The sequence below is a fragment of the Lolium rigidum genome, unplaced genomic scaffold (genome assembly GCF_022539505.1).
Source record: "Lolium rigidum isolate FL_2022 unplaced genomic scaffold, APGP_CSIRO_Lrig_0.1 contig_47031_1, whole genome shotgun sequence".
In the NCBI taxonomy this organism is placed as follows: Eukaryota; Viridiplantae; Streptophyta; class Magnoliopsida; order Poales; family Poaceae; genus Lolium; species Lolium rigidum.
The window spans coordinates 22,519-38,828 of record NW_025900682.1 but is presented as its reverse complement, the minus strand read 5'-3'; the positions used below and the strand labels follow the sequence as shown (position 1 = coordinate 38,828).

The following is a 16,310-nucleotide window of genomic DNA, read 5'->3' as shown; positions in this document are numbered from 1 at the left end:
TTTGTATCAATCAATAAACAATACTTGTTTGAACGTTTTATTAATAAAAGGCTGTGCACATCATCACGATACAGAAGACGGGGTATATCCCCATTTCGGAAAAAAAAATATTCTAATGAATAGGCATAAGCCTATTAATGCACCTAGTGGTTAGGCAATGAGGATGTAATCCAAGCATTCCATTAAGATATGTTTATATTAAATTTTGGCTATGCAATTTTTCCACGGACTTGTTATTTTGTTGAGTCAAAACATTTGTCCTACTCCCTCAATCAAAATTAATTGACATAACTTTACCTAGATACGCATATATATCTAGAGTTAAAATACGTCTAGATACATCTGTTTCTAGTAAAGTCGAAACACTTAATTTGGACTCAGGGAGTATTTATTTTGACCGGAGGGAGTATTTTGCTTTTGGTTGAGCACCATTAATGATAGTGTGTTGCTATACGTAGATAAAACAAATTAGATTACTGAACTGGTCACGCCAAGTCAACATATGGCACACATTGATGGAGCTCGCAGGTAACTTTAGTACTCCCTCCATACCGGATTAATGGGCAAATGCGCACTTCGAGAAATAAGTTTGACTACTAATTTGGTCAATAAAATATAAAATATATATCACAAAAATTATATTATTGGATACAATTTTTGAATACGAATCCAACGGTATAATTTTTGTGGCATATATCTCATATTTTGTTGACCAAATTTATAGTCAAACTTGTTTCTCGAAATACTTATAAAACATTTTTCCACTTGCAGCATATTTTAGTATAATTTTTGTGATATATATCTTAAATTTTGTAGACCAAATTAGTAGTCAAAGTTTTTTCTTGAAATACATAATAGCCTTGTAAATTGGTATGGAGGGAGCACCGTTTCTCAAGCCATTAATTCTCCCGTTCCCTCTCTCAACATGCTACAACACTTTGAGAGTCTTCCAGAGAAAACCGGGTCGGTTCGATGGCCTCTTTGTCGGGATAGCCCGCCGGAGTTGGACTAGGAGAGGCACCAGAGTTAGTAGTAGTAGCTGCAGTAGATCTAGGGGTTTTCGGCGGTTTGCCGATGACTGGCTCGTGTCAGGATGTGGCATCTGGATCCTCTGGCCAGGATTTGGAGCCGAATGGAGATCTTCTTCCTCGACGTGGAGCTCCGACGGTCGTAGACGAAGGTGACGCAGACAACAGGTGGATCCTCCACAAATAAAAAAGCCTTTATCAGCAGGTTATGCCAGCGCCAGTTCTGCTATTTGTTCTTCCTCTTTCTCCAGCCGGCTGTGGTGGCAATGGGAGAGGTCGAGGTTATGGAGGGCTAGCTGTTGATGCTTGATCTCAGCAGGAAATTTGCACATAATCCCATAACCTAATATAAAGCCCATCTTCATGTGCGCATGTACCTTATCTATAATATGGTGTTTAGGGGCAACTTTATTTATCTTTTTGAGAAATCCACCCTGTCATGGTAGGTGTATCAATCACATATAAAGGATGCCAAAGGCATCAACAACGCCAAAGAAGGATGCTTTGCTGTCAACATGAAGTGATAACAACTCCTTCGCAAAATGGAAACAACTACTCTCCTACAAGCAACCAAATGGACTGCAGCTCCGGAAAACCAAAGGGGCAACTTTGTTTTTCGCAATACAATCTACAATTCGAGACCTCCACTAAAACTGAATATAGATCTATAAAATGGGAAGAATAAAGTGAAGAAAAAAAACACAACTAAATACTTATAAAAGATAAACGAAAATTGTTGAAAGTGTGATTAAGGGCCGGTTTGGTTTTTTTTTGAAAGGTTTTTATTTTTGGCCAAACATAGATGCAGTAAAGCAAGTTGCCATGTTGAAAAGCAAGAAAGGAAACGCAACAGGAGCGTGCTCCAACAGTAAAGATAGCTGCAGCGGCAGAAGTAGCGAGTACTCCAACCCAGGCGCCAAAAACCCCAGGCCAGGCCAGCAGCGCCAACGCCGCGGGGGCGCATTCCCGCAAACACCTCGCCGGCGGAGCCCTCCCGATGGCCGGATCCGACCTCCCGCCCGGCGGCTCCGGCGCCGCCTCGCCCGCGCCGACCACCACCCCACAGCCGAGGTCCACGAAGCGCAAGCGCGGCGACTCTCCCTGGCCAGCGTCGCTGCCGAGACGCGCCACGCGGAGCTCCGACGCGGCGCGGAAGGACCTGGTTGGCCCGGTGCGGAAGGCGCGGCGCGCGGCCGCGGGCGCGCTGTGGTCGGAGAGGACGGGGCGGGGGCGCGGGCGCGGGCGCGGGCGCGGGCGCGGGCGAGGGCGAGGCTTCGGCGACACGGAGCGGATGCGGGCGGTGATCCTCGGGATGCGCCTCGCGCGCTCCGTCCCCGTCCTCGTCCCCGACGACGACCCCGACTCGCCGTACCCGAGGGTGAGCTCTCTCGCCACGAATCCGTCCTTAAAGCGTGAGGAATGGGGTTTTGGTTCGCCGCGTGCGTCCGAGTTGTTGCCGCGTTGGGGTGCGGGCGTGGACGGGGCTCGCCGTCGATGATGCTGCTTCTTGGTTGTCTCGGCTACCCATTTCCCGTTCGTGGAGATTACATGTGTACTGCGGCAGCGATTGCATGAGTTTGCGCCTGTTAGGACACGGAATTATCTGTTGTGTTTGCCTGTGCGTGATTTGGGGCTGATAAGGTGGCAATTGGTTCATCCGTCGCTGGTCACTCATATCATGCGTGTTAGAACTCTGTGTACTAGTTTCGGCACTCCGTTGTTAGTTTCATGGTCCAAGAAATGCGGAGGAACAGGTGCTGTGTCTCGTCATCCGATTCTTGCCTGTCTCGGTAGTGCCTTGTCTGTCAGATGCTTCTTGGGGACGAGGTTCATGCTGCTAATTTGATGACTAAGTAGGAGATGCAGTTACTAGTTAGATTAAAACAAACTATGAACTGGGATTCGTGCTCAACTGCTAACTAGTGTGTTTTGACGAGATGAAATGTTGAACTGATGTCACCTCTTTTAATCTCTGCTGCACAGTTACTTTCGTTGCTCCATTTTTGCTGCTATTTAATTTGTTTCCAGATTTTGGACGGTACAGTAATGATGAATGTATATAAACAAAGCAAAGGTGGATATCTCTAGCCGATACTTTCAAATTAATTTCTATCTCAAGCAATTGGTAATGTGATCAGTGTAGATCGTGATGTATGAATGTCCACGGTAGTTCACATTGTCTGAATATGCACGTTCATTTGCTCTGTCATTAGCTAAGACCCTTGACAAATCATGTTTGTAGCCCCCTGCCAATGGATGTTGCTGCATTTTAGGATTAACAAGTCAGTGCATATGCTCTTTTCACGTGTTAAGTCCTAAAAGCTTATTTCTGGTTACACACTTGTCATGCTTGAAAAATAGATGGCAATTGTGGTCCTAGGGCCATCCAGGATTAGATTATTGGGTTTAAGATTGCTAAAACATGTCTTTGTACCGAGAGACGCGGAATGGGAAGCACACATGTGTGCTAAATGCCCTAATCCTGCTAATAGGTCGAGTAGATGACCTGGCATTATTGCACCCTTCCTGTTGAGTTGAATTTAATGTGAATGTGTAACTCTCTGCTTGGTAATTGATGAAGAGCTGCTGCTGTTTGAATCCTCCCAAAAAACCAGGTGCTGAGCCCCATTTGTCCCAACTTGGAAATAGAGTCTGTTGGGTTAATTCCAACAGAGTATGTGACAAGAAATTCCTTTTTTTAAAGGCGTTAACTATATGTTACTCAAACTCCTTCGGAATACAACTACGCGCCATTTGTTCCATAACACAGGTTGCAACAGAGTAGTGCAACACACCACTAGTCAACACAGACCGGCTATAAGCTGCTAAGCTGTGGGATTCCATGTTCCCATCTCTATGGACCTTTATAATCTTGAGAGAAGGGATAGTGTCAGCCACGCTGATCGCTTCATCCACGATGAAGCAAGCCTGAGATCTGCCCAGCACGCGATTGGAGACAGTCAACCACATACTGGCAGTCACTTTCAAGGACAGTGGGCATATTATGACCCGCTGCAATACGGAGGCCTTCCAGAGCTGGCATGACTAAGCTTCGTCAGCATTACTACAGCGCTTGATCGGGATCCAGGCTGAGAGGATTGGTTTCCCATTCCAGTCACGAACAATAGCGCCCCAATGTCCAGTACCTGTTTTAGCTAGAAAAGAAGCGTCAGTGTTTATTTTCAGCCGACCTGGTTGTGGTTTACACCAAACGGCCTTGTTGAATTCCTTCATTGACATACTCTCCTTGGGGATTTGTTGATCAATTTTACCTTTCCCTTTCCTATCACATTCTTTAGCTCCATTTTTTATCTGCACTGTAGTATCAAAGTAATTCTTTAAGAAACCTGCAGAGGTAGATACCTTATCTTTACCATCACCAAAAATGGAGTTATTTCTGTGGTGACAAGAAATTACTTGGAGTGGGATTAGAGGACAATCAAATGCCACTTCAGAACATCTGACATTGTTATTGCTTGTTTTGCAATATGCTTTTATAAGTATTATGTGTCTTTTATGTATAAAACTATTGTCGTTTATTTGGTATTATACTAAGCAACACTGTTGCTTACTCTGTCAAGTCTATGTCTAATTTAATTCTGCATGTTGCTAGGATATGAGATCAGGCTCAAGGAGCGTTGAGAGGGTAAGCTGTAATATCAGCTACTTATCGTGTGACCCACCAAAACGTGCTAGAACAGACCCTGCCGAGCATCAAGCTTCTGTCCCTGGGTGGAAAAATAAACCATCTAAGAAAGAAGCTGATGAGTACAAAGCTGAAACCTTAGAAAATCTGGGCACAATTGTATGTCCACTAAACATGGATATCCCATTAACTGTTGATCCAGATAATGCTAGGAAGGAATTGGTGGACAAGTGTACCTGTTCTCATCATGGTTCTGTGGACTGTGTACTTGTTCACATACACAAGGCAAGGAGCTGGATCAAGGAGCAGTTGGGTGAGGAAGCTTTCAAAAACTGTGGGCTTGATGTAATGGGTGAGCAAGTTGAAGAGTTATGGACCGCAGTTGACAAAAAGAAACTTGAAGATGTTTACAAGTCGATTCCTCAGAATGAACATCAGACATTCATGAAGATTGCCTTAAAGGAGCACAGTGACAAGGAAAAAGAGCGTTTGGCGAGGTATTACTACAATGTGTTTCTTCCCAGAAGATTAGCAAGCTTTACCAGGGCAGGGCATAAGCATGAAGATGTTGACACGGGTGATGAAAAGAGTAGTGAAAGTGATGACAACAATGAACATCGTCCTCGAAAGAAGAGTAAAAGCTCTGGATCTTCTTGTTCTTCCAAAAGGTATCAGTATTACATTATGCTTCTGCAAATCTCTTTCACTTTCTGCAACATATGCCTGTCAGTTTGTCACTACTCTCAAATGCTATCATTTTGCACACTGCTTGGCCAAATAGCAATTGGTTGGGCCTGCCCCTACCTGTGATACAAATGCACTAATATCAACAAGTGTATTCTGAGTTCCATTGCAAACGGTGATGGGAACAGGAGGTGGGAGAAGTCAAAGGGTTGTCTGTAGGGCTAAATTATTGTTTCATATACTGTCTTATAAAATGGCATGCATATTTTTGCACATCCCTGTTGGCATGTACACATTAATTACTTATACATGTCCTTGTTAGAGAGTTATGGAAATCGATCAAAGACTACTTCACTGTGAAAGTCACAAAATATTCCATGTCCACTTGTAGACTACTTGACTGTGAAAGTCACGAAATATTCCATGTCCACTTGTGTTATCATTTGCCTAACAAATATTGTCTTTGCTCTTTGTTGGTATGGTAACTTAGTTAACTTGGCCTCTTTTCCTTTGACAGGTGCAGAAAGTGGAACATCCAGAAGAATTTGATGAGTGGGCAGCAGAAGAAAAATTGACAGTTTGTTGCAGTTGAAGAGAATTAACAGTTTTGTTGTAGTAGAAGAAGATTGGGGAACTTCAGAAAGTTTCTGGTGACTTAGTAAGCCGTTCTTAGTGACGTAGTTTGGAGTGTGATCGGAGACTGTGGTTATGGATCTCCAGCGAGCGTATAAGTAGATGGTTTTTTAGCTTAGGTACTGGCAACGATAGTAAGCAGGTTTGGCTGCCACTGAGTAGACACGTTTCAGAGTAAACATGTGTGCATGAGTTTTGTTCGTTTCCTTTTGCTGCTGTTATGTGTAATGTGCAAAAGAGAGAAGGGAAGGTGGTATATAGAGAGGGGATACAGAAGTTACCAGATATGTTGGTCGTCATCTAGGAATTCTTTTGGTTTATCCTGCCTGCAACTGAAATTTAGCAGATGTACTGGGTTGCTCCTTGGTTGATCATAACGTGTTCTGAGGAATTTCACATGAACGTTTGAGTTGGTCTGATGGCATGCTTCTCCTCTGGGATATTTTTCAGTATTGTGGGTACGCGGATTTGATGCTGTGGTCTATTAGTTTTTCTTCTGCCATGATTGTTGAAAATACATTGCAGAACAACTGGCAGCCTACCCAAACTATGTTCTGCTGGTAGAAGAGTACTCTGCTAAGTCCAATCCAGTCCCTGAAGTGAATGGAGAAATCAACGTAGAGGAGGAGCAAATTGGGCTGCTGGGGAGCTAGATAGTTACCTGGCTGGAAGCAGAGGCAAGGCGCAGCCGGCCACCGTCAGCCTGCCGGCGCCGGCGACACTCTCTCGCTGGCGGCGCCCTTTCCGATGACCAGGCGTCAGGCGACGATTTCGCGTCCTAGCGCAATGGACGCACAAATACTCACGGTTCCTTTTTCATGGGTACGTTTGGTTCTCAGCCGATGGTTGCCACACCATCCGGCGCTAAATAGCGCCGGATTTCGGCCTGGGGAGCCCCAACAGCTGGGATGCTCTAAACAGAGTATTCTGGGTGGCCTGACTGAGTAAATCTGTGGAATTCTAAAAAAAGAGTGACAATGGCAAAGGGTCCACCTTATGTGTGTTCTTTTGTTCCCTTCAAAAAACATGTGTACTTATGTTTTCATGTTTTTTTAGGGATCCTTTTGTTTTCATGTTAACACCATAGAATCTCCATGTTTAAAAAAAAAACACCATAGAATCTCTACTCACAGTTTTTCCAGCTTATATATGTAGAACAATGGTGTACTATTTGCATTGAGGGACTGGACTCAATCATTCATGTAGTGTGCAAGGGTCAAAGATATCAAGCTTATATGTCATACATTTTGGAATAAACATAGAGTAGTATATGTTCGCCAGATGTTTCAATGGTAGGTCCCCTTCTTCTGCTGTTTCCAGTCAAACAGAAGTCCACATCACGTCGATGCAAAGTACGACTTTGCCCATATCCATTTGCTGACTCGCTCATATCACATCCAAGACACCCACCGAGCCAATAACTGCCTATATAAGCACAAGACATTCCAGCTTATTCCACACAAACAAAACTGGAGTTCACAAAGTTAAAAAGAGGCACAGATGGCTTTATCGGCATCAGTGAGTCTTAGAGCTCGTGGTCTTGTCGTCTTCATCCAGGCCATGGTGCTCATCTCCGTGGTGATCATGAGCACTGCAGCTACACCTGCCATGGCAGCCGGCCGATGTACGAGTCCTTTCTTCTAACCTGTTTTGTTAGTAGCTTTTATTGTTCTTCAGAAGATAGCATATATCCTTGATTACTTCTCCCTTGTTCTGCTATTTTCTGACGGGTTCGATTCGATTGCCTAATGTGTTGTGTGCAGCTCGGCCGCCGTTCTTCCGCGAGGAGAAGCCGCCCTATGCACTCAAACCTGCCCCTTGCCTCCTCCCGCCATGCCACTAGTCACTAGAACTAACTAAGCAAGCTATAGTCCCCCTAGCTAGCAGTAAAATAAGCCATGGAGAAGGCATGGGCTATATGATGTGTGAATTGTGTGCTTAAAGATGCTAAGCATGCTATATGTATGATATTACGCAATCTATCAACAGTTCCCGTTTATGTGTGAAAACGGTTGTGTATCTATTAAAAAAAACGAGTTTGTCATATAGAAGTATTTCATATCTAAATAGGGTGTGACTAATTCGCAGTCGACTAGAAATTAGAGAGTGTCGTTTGTTCTGTGCAGGGACATACCGTGCACACATCCACCCTCCGTTTTATTGTATTTGCTTTAAGATTTAGCACTTGAATGAAATATTTGCATGTAATCTACCCCACACTAGTACCATCTCTCTCATTTTTTAGTACATCAAATTTATTTCTATTGTTTTTTTTTTTGAAACGGGCAAAAAAGCTTTTGCCTTATATTGATATAGGAGAAGCAAACAGGGTTATGGCAAGAGCCATAAAACAGAAGGAAAAGAAAGGGGCGGACAACGCCCCCGAAGAAGGAAAAATCAGCCTACAAGCTCTGCCAGGTTTTTTGCACCGGCAAGGATCCAGTCCTTGCCCTCCTCCCTAATTTTATGCATGACCACCGAAGGCAGGGAGGATTTATTGTTGAAGACCCGTTCGTTCCTCTCTTTCCAGATCTCCCAAGTGACAAGCGTGATGGCCGATCGCAAGCCTTTTGGGGAGGAGGAGGTGGTCTTTGAAAGGGCCAGCCAATAGTCCAGAACTTTAGGCCTACCCTCTCCAAGGCTACTGATGAGGTCCGGGCAAGATAGCCAAGAGGCCGTGGCTGTCCAGATACGCCTGGAGAAGCGGCATTCGAAAAGCATGTGTCGTGCCGTCTCGGGGGAAGTGCGGCAGAGCTGGCAAGTAGGGTGGTGCGGCCAACCGGGTTTGGCCAAGCGATCAGCGGTCCATAGTCGATTCTGGACCGCGAGCCAGGCAAAAAAATGGCACTTCGGAGGGGCCCATGTCTTCCAAACAATGCTCCCAAACTGGCATGGCAAGGAGGCGAGGAACTGGACCTTGTAGGCGGAGCTGGCCGAGTAGCACCCATTAGGGGTCAAGGTCCAGGAGATGGAATCCTCAGTGTCAGGGTGAAGCTGGATATCTGACAGGAGCTCCCAGAGGCGGATATATTGCTCCACATGATCCGCAGTGAACGCATCCACTGCAATGTCCGCGATCCAGTTGTTATTGGTTAGGGCATCATGGACCGTTCGATTCTTCCTCTTGGAAGCTTTGAAGACAAGGGGAGCCAGGTCCTTAGGCGGGGCGCCATGGAGCCATGAGGACGACCAGAAGGAGGCCTTTGCTCCGTTACCAATGGTGACACGAGTGGCCGCATTGAAAAGGTCACGGTCGGCGGCGTCGTTGGGGGTTTCAGTGCCCACCCAAGGTTTCTCGGGAGCCTTCCACTCGTACCATAACCAACGAAGTCTTAGGGCTCGGGAGAATTTCTCCAAGTCAAGAACCCCTAACCCGCCAAACTCCTTAGGGCGACAGACCTTTTGCCAATTGAATTTGCATTTTCCCCCACTAACCGTCTCCTTACAGGCCCAAAGCATGCCGCGACTGATCTTAGCAAAAGCCTTGAGGATGCCTTTGTCCGCCTTTAAGGCCGTCAGCAAGAAGATAGGCATGGAGGAGAGCACGGACTTAACCAGAGCAGTGCATCCGGCATGATTCAGGAACTTTCCTTTCCATGGGCTAAGCCGAGCCACCGCCTTGTCGATGTAAGGTTGAAGGTCCGCACGCCTAAGTCTTCCAAGGGAGAGGGGCAACCCCAAGTACTTAATAGGAAAGGGGGTCGTGGTTGCCGGGAAGTTAGCAAGAACCTCTTCCAAGTTGATGTTGGCGCATTGGATGGGGGCGATGGAGCTCTTGGACACATTGGTGACAAGGCCAGAGACTTCCCCGAAACTCCGCAGTATGCTAGCAAGGCCTTCCACGTCGTGCGTCGTGGGGGCTAGAAAAATGGCGGCGTCGTCTGCATAGAGGGAGACCCTGGGGCCCTGAAGGTCGCCAGGCATAGCAGACAACAAGCCGTGCTCCGTAGCCTGTTCCAGGAGTCTCTGAAGAGGGTCAATGGCGATGTCGAACAGAAGAGGCGAGAGCGGATCGCCCTGTCGAAGACCACGTCCGTGCGGTATGTACTTCCCAGGGATTCCGTTGAGGAAGAACCTAGAGGAGGCCGTGGAGAAGAGGGTCGTCAGGAGGGCCCTCCACCTCTGCGGGATTTCTATTGTTGAATCTGAAAGTGCCATATTTATTAGAATATATATCGGATTAACCATTTACACATGTGTATTTCTTTCGACGCTATCTATTAAACAAGCCTAAGGAGGTTTATTTTTTGAAAAAATTGAAAATTTTGAATTATCATGCACAATCAACCATGATGATACACAATGAAACACGATAAAACTTAATACTCTAAGACAATTGCCATTTTTCCAAAGTTTGATGAAACACAGAGAAACTAAATGTTTCTAAGAAAAGCATCATAAAATTTACCAAACTTTTATCCAGTGTTCGGGTGTTGATTTTAAAAAATTATCAAAGCTATTCAATAGTAGTCTTGTTTTGTAGCTCCTTTACTAGGAACTCACATGCTCAAATATTTCAGAACTTGAAATTGTGGTTCAAAGTGCGTAGATTTTAAAGCTTGAATCTAGATCAAATAGTGTGGCATTGGGGTAATCGAACCGACACATAATGTTCAAAATGAGGAAGATAGAGAATGTGAGCCCGTGCACGGAACAAACATAATTTAGTTATTTCTCAGTCAATTGATCCTTATAATTTTGTACTGTGTGAACCATTTTCGATTACAACTCACTTATGATTTAAAAATCTCATTTACAACTCAAGTTGAAACTGAAAAATATCTTGGTTGTAAATTGACTTGCAACTGAAAAATGCAAGCCGCAGCTGAAAGGATCTCGATCATTTTGAACCTCACTTGCAGCAAAAAATCTTAATTGCAACTTCATTTGCAACCATAGGGTTGATGCATGTCTATTGGTTTTGAATTTGACAAAGCACTAAGTTAATTTTCAGCCAGCTAATAATTAGCAAATCCGATATAAGTACTTCATATTTACATGTTGACATCATAGACTCCGTATTCATGGGTTTCCTCTAACAATAATTTTAAAACTTATTGAAGGAGGTGCGACTATTCTACGTCAACTATGAAATTCTGATGTTATCGAACGAGTAGCATGAATCCCGAAGCAATCTAATGATTTACGGTAGTTACAACCCATGACCAGCACGCAACACAAAGGCAATACAATGGTCGGGACTTTTTTAAGTTACAACCTCACTATTACAAGTTACAACTAATGCTAGCACGAAATACACTCGTAAGGTTTAGAAGTCAATGGAGAATTAAAAGGACCACGCACTACGTCAGGTACCCAGATTGCTGGCACAAAAAAGTGCCGGGAATTGTATTAAAAATGCCGGCAATGGTTTTTCTAGGCATAAAAAAAGTGCTGTATTTAATCCAGTCGAGGTAGGTCTTTGCCGGCACTTTTCAAAAAATGCCACCATATGTATTTTAAGGCACTTTCAGAAATGCCACCATGATGGCGTGTAACTCACACGTTCGTTGGGAACCCCAAGAGGAAGGTATGATGCGCACAGTAGCAAGTTTTCCCTCAGAAAGAAACCAAGGTTTAATCGAACCAGTAGGAGCCAAGAAGCACGTTGAAGGTTGATGGTCGCGAAATGTGATGCGGCGCAACACCAGGGATTCCGGCGCCAACTAGGAACCTGCACAACACAACCAAAGTACTTTGCCCCAACGAAACAGTGAGGTTGTCAATCTCACCGGCTTGCTGTAACAAAGGATTAAACGTATCGAGTGGAAGATGTTTGCAAAGAAAACAGTAAAACAAGTAGATTGTATGCTATGTAAAGAATAGGACCGGGGTCCACAGTTCACTAGAGGTGTCTCTCCCATAAGATAAAAGCATGTTGGGTGAACAAATTACAGTCGGGCAATTAACAAATAGAGAAAGGCATAATAATGCATATACATGACATGGTAAATATAGTGAGATTTAATTGGGCATTACGACAAAGTACATAGACCGCCATCCAACCGCATCTATGCCTAAAAAGTCCACCTTCGAGGTTATCATCCGAACCCCTCCAGTATTAAGTTGCAAAGCAACGAGACAATTGCATTAAGTATGGTGCGTAATGTAATCAACAACTACATCCTTAGACATAGCATCAATGTTTTATCCCTAGTGGCAACAGCACAACACAACCTTAGAACTTTTCGTCACTGTCCCAGGTGTAAATGCGAGGCATGAACCCACTATCGAGCATAAATACTCCCTCTTGGAGTTAAGAGTAAAAACTTGGCCGAGCCTCTACTAATAACGGAGAGCATGCAAGATCATAAACAACACATGAACAATAGATTGATAATCACCATAATCATAGTACTCTCTATCCATCGGATCCCGACAAACACAACATATAGAATTACATATAGATGATCTTGATCATGTTAGGCAGCTCACAAGATCCAACAATGAAGCACAACAAGGAGAAGACGACCATCTAGCTACTGCTATGGACCCATGGTCCAGGGGTGAACTACTCACTCATCACTCCGGAGGCGACCATGGCGGTGTAGAGTCCTCCGGGAGATGAATCCCCTCTCCGGCAGGGTGCCGGAGGCGATCTCCAGAATCCCCCGAGATGGGATTCGCGGCGGCGGCGTCTCCGGAAGGTTTTCCGTATCGTGGCTCTCGGTGCTCGGGGTTTTCGCGACGGAAGCTTTAAGTAGGCGGAGGGTCAACGCGAGGGGCCACACGAGGGGCCCGGGGGATAGGTCGGCGCGGCCGGGGCTTGGGCCGCGCCGGCCACCCCCTGGCTGCCTCGTGGCCCCACTTCGTTAGGTCTTCGGTCTTCCGGAAGCTTCGTGCAAAAATAGGACCCCGGGCGAAAGTTTCGTCCAATTCCGAGAATATTTCTTTACTAGGATTTCTGAAACCAAAAACAGCAGAAAACAACAAGCGGCTCTTCGGCATCTTGTTAATAGGTTAGTTCCGGAAAATGCATAAATATGACATATAATGTGCATAAAACATGTAGGTATCATCAATAAAGTAGCATGGAACATAAGAAATTATCGATACGTTGGAGACGTATCAGCATCCCCAAGCTTAGTTACGCTCGTCCCGAGCGGGTAAAACGATAACAAAGATAATTTCTGAAGTGACATGCCATCATAATCTTGATCATACTATTTGTAAACATATGTAATGAATGCAGCGATCAAAGCAAAGGTAATGACATGAGTAAACAAGTGAATCATATGACAAAGACTTTTCATGAATAGTATTTCAAGACAAGCATCAATAAGTCTTGCATAAGAGTTAACTCATAAAGCAATAAATCAAAGTAAAGGTGTTGAAGCAACACATAGGAAGATTAAGTTTCAGCGGTTGCTTTCAACTTGTAACATGTATATCTCATGGATAATTGTCAACATAAAGTAATATAACAAGTGCAATATGCAAATATGTAGGAATCAATGCACAGTTCACACAAGTGTTTGCTTCTTAAGGTGGAAGGAGATAGGTAAACTGACTCAACAATAAAAGTAAAAGAAATGTCCTTCAAAGAGGAAAGCATCGATTGCTATATTTGTGCTAGAGCTTTGGTTTTAAAAACATCGAGAGAGCATAAAAGTAAAGTTTTGAGAGGTGTTTGTTGTTGTCAACGAATGGTAATGGGTACTCTAACTACCTTATCAACCAGACTTTCAAGAGCGGCTCCCATGAAGGACGTTATTTCTACCACCGTGGTAGATCATCCCTCTTCTCTTTTGTTTACACATGTATTTTAGTGGGGTGGCACTCCTTCCAACCTTTCTTTCACAAACCATGGCTAACCGATTCCATCGGGTGCCCGCCAACAATCTCATACCATGAAGGAGTGCCTTTTTATTTTAATTTTATTATGATGACACTCCTCCCCACCTTTGCTTTCTCAAGCCATGGCTAACCGATTCCATCGGGTGCCGTCCAACCTTTCACATACCATGGAGGAGTGTCTATTTGCAAAATTAAGTTGCTTACCGATAAATCGAGCAAAACTTGTGAAGAGAATTATTAGTGAAGTTAATTAATTGGGGCTGGGAACCCCTTTGCCAGCTCTTTATGCAAAGTTATTGGATAAGCGGATGAAGCCACTAGTCCATTGTGAAAGTCTGTCCGAAGTAAATGACAAGATCGAGAGATAAAACACCACATACTTCCTCATGAGCTATAAAACATTGACACAAATAAGAGATGATAAATTTTGAATTGTTTAAAGGTAGCACTCAAGCAATTTACTTTGGAATGGCGGAGAAATACCATGTAGTAGGTAGGTATGGTGGACACAAATGGCATAGTAGTTGGCTCAAGGATTTTGGATGCATGAGAAGTATTCCTTCTCGATACAAGGTTTAGGCTAGCAAGGTTATTTGAAGCAAACTCAAGGATGAACAAGTGCAGCAAAACTCACATAAAAGACATATTGTAAACATTATAAGACTCTACACTTGTCTTCCTTGTTGTTCAAAACTCAATACTAGATATTATCTAGACCTTAGAGAAACCAAATATGCAAATCAAATTTTAGCAAGCTCTATGTATTTCTTCATTAATGGGTGCAAAGCATATGATGCAAGAGCTTAATCATGAGCACAACAATTACCAAGTATCACATTATCCAAGACATTTTAGAATTACTACATGTAGCATTTTCCAATTCCAACCATATAACAATTTAACGAAGAAGAAACTTCGCCTTGAACATTATGAGTAAAGCCTAAGGACACATGTGTCCATATGCAACAGCGGAGCGTGTCTCTCTCCCACAAAGTGAATGCTAGGATCCATCTTATTCAAACAAAAACAAAAACGAAAACAAACCGACGCTCCAAGTAAAGAACACAAGATGTGATTGAATAAAAATATAGTTTCGGGGAGGAACCTGATGATGTTGTCGATGAAGAAGGGGATGCCTTGGGCATCCCCAAGCTTAGACGCTTGAGTCTTCTTAAAATATGCAGGGGTGAACCACGGGGGCATCCCCAAGCTTAGAGCTTTCACTCCTCTTGATCATAGTATATCATTCTCCTCTCTTGACCCTTGAAAACTTCCTTCACACCAAACTTCAAGCAAACTCATTAGAGGGTTAGTGCACAATTAATAATTCACACATTCAGAGGTGACACAATCATTATTTTCACTTCTGGACATTGCATAATGCTACTGGACATTAATGGATCAAAGAAATAAATCCAACATAGCAAAAGAGGCAATGCGAAATAAAAGGCAGAATCTGTCAAAAACAGAACAGTCCGTAAAGACGAATTTAGAGATGGCACCAGACTTGCTCAAATGGAAAAACTCAAAACTAATGAAAGTTGCGTACATATCTGAGGATCACGCTCGTAAATTGGCAGATTTTTTCGAATTTTCTACAGGGAACTGTGCCCAGATTCGTGACAGACAGCAATGCTGTTTCTGCGCAGCGATCCCAAATATAACATCAACTTTGACATAGAAACTTTACTTGGCACAAAAACATGATAAGGAGAGGTTGCTACAGTAGTAAACAACTTCCAAGACTCAACAAAACAAAAATTGCTGTAGTAAAATAAACACATGGGTTATCTCCCAAGAAGTTCTTTCTTTATAGCCATTAAGATGGGCTCAGCAGTTTTAATGATGCACTCGCAAGAAATAGTATTTGAAGCAAAAGAGAGCATCAAGAGGCAAATTCACATTTAAGTCTAACATGCTTCCTATGCATAGGAATCTTGTAAATAAACAAGTTCATGAAGAGCAAAGTAACAAGCATAGGAAGATAAAACAAGTGTAGGTTCAAAAATTTCAGCACATAGAGAGGTGTTTTAGTAACATGAAAATTTCTACAACCATATTTTCCTCTCTCATAATAACTTTCAGTAGCAACATGAGCAAACTCAACAATATAACTATCACATAAAACATTCTTGTCATGAGCCACATGCATAAAATTATTACTCTCCACATAAGCATAATCAATTTTATTAGTTGTAGTGGGAGCAAATTCAACAAAATAGCTATCACTATTATTCTCATCACCATAATCATCATATATAGGAGGCATATTGGAATCATAATTAATTTTCTCCTCAATAGTAGGTGGACTGAAAATATCATATTCATCATTGCAAGCATCATATATAGGAGGTAAAGTATCATCAAAGTAAATTTTCTCCTCCATGCTTGGGGGACTAAAAATATCACAACCAGCTTCCCCAAGCTTAAATTCTTCCATAGCTTTAGCAATAATGGTGTTCAAAGAGTTCATGCTAATAACATTGCTACAACTATTTTGCAAACAAAGTTCCATGGGTTTT

At 43.4% G+C, this 16,310-nt stretch overlaps 1 protein-coding gene across 1 annotated transcript; it reads left to right on the top strand.

Moving 5' to 3' along the window:
- The first annotated feature begins 2,025 nt into the window (after positions 1-2,025).
- Positions 2,026-6,366, top strand: LOC124681579 (AT-rich interactive domain-containing protein 1-like). The gene is made up of 3 exons (XM_047216471.1): positions 2,026-2,406; positions 4,642-5,342; positions 5,876-6,366. The coding sequence occupies exons 1-3, from the start codon at positions 2,026-2,028 to the stop codon at positions 5,931-5,933; spliced, it is 1,140 nt and encodes a 379-aa protein (XP_047072427.1). The 3' UTR covers positions 5,934-6,366.
- The last annotated feature ends 9,944 nt before the right edge of the window (positions 6,367-16,310 follow it).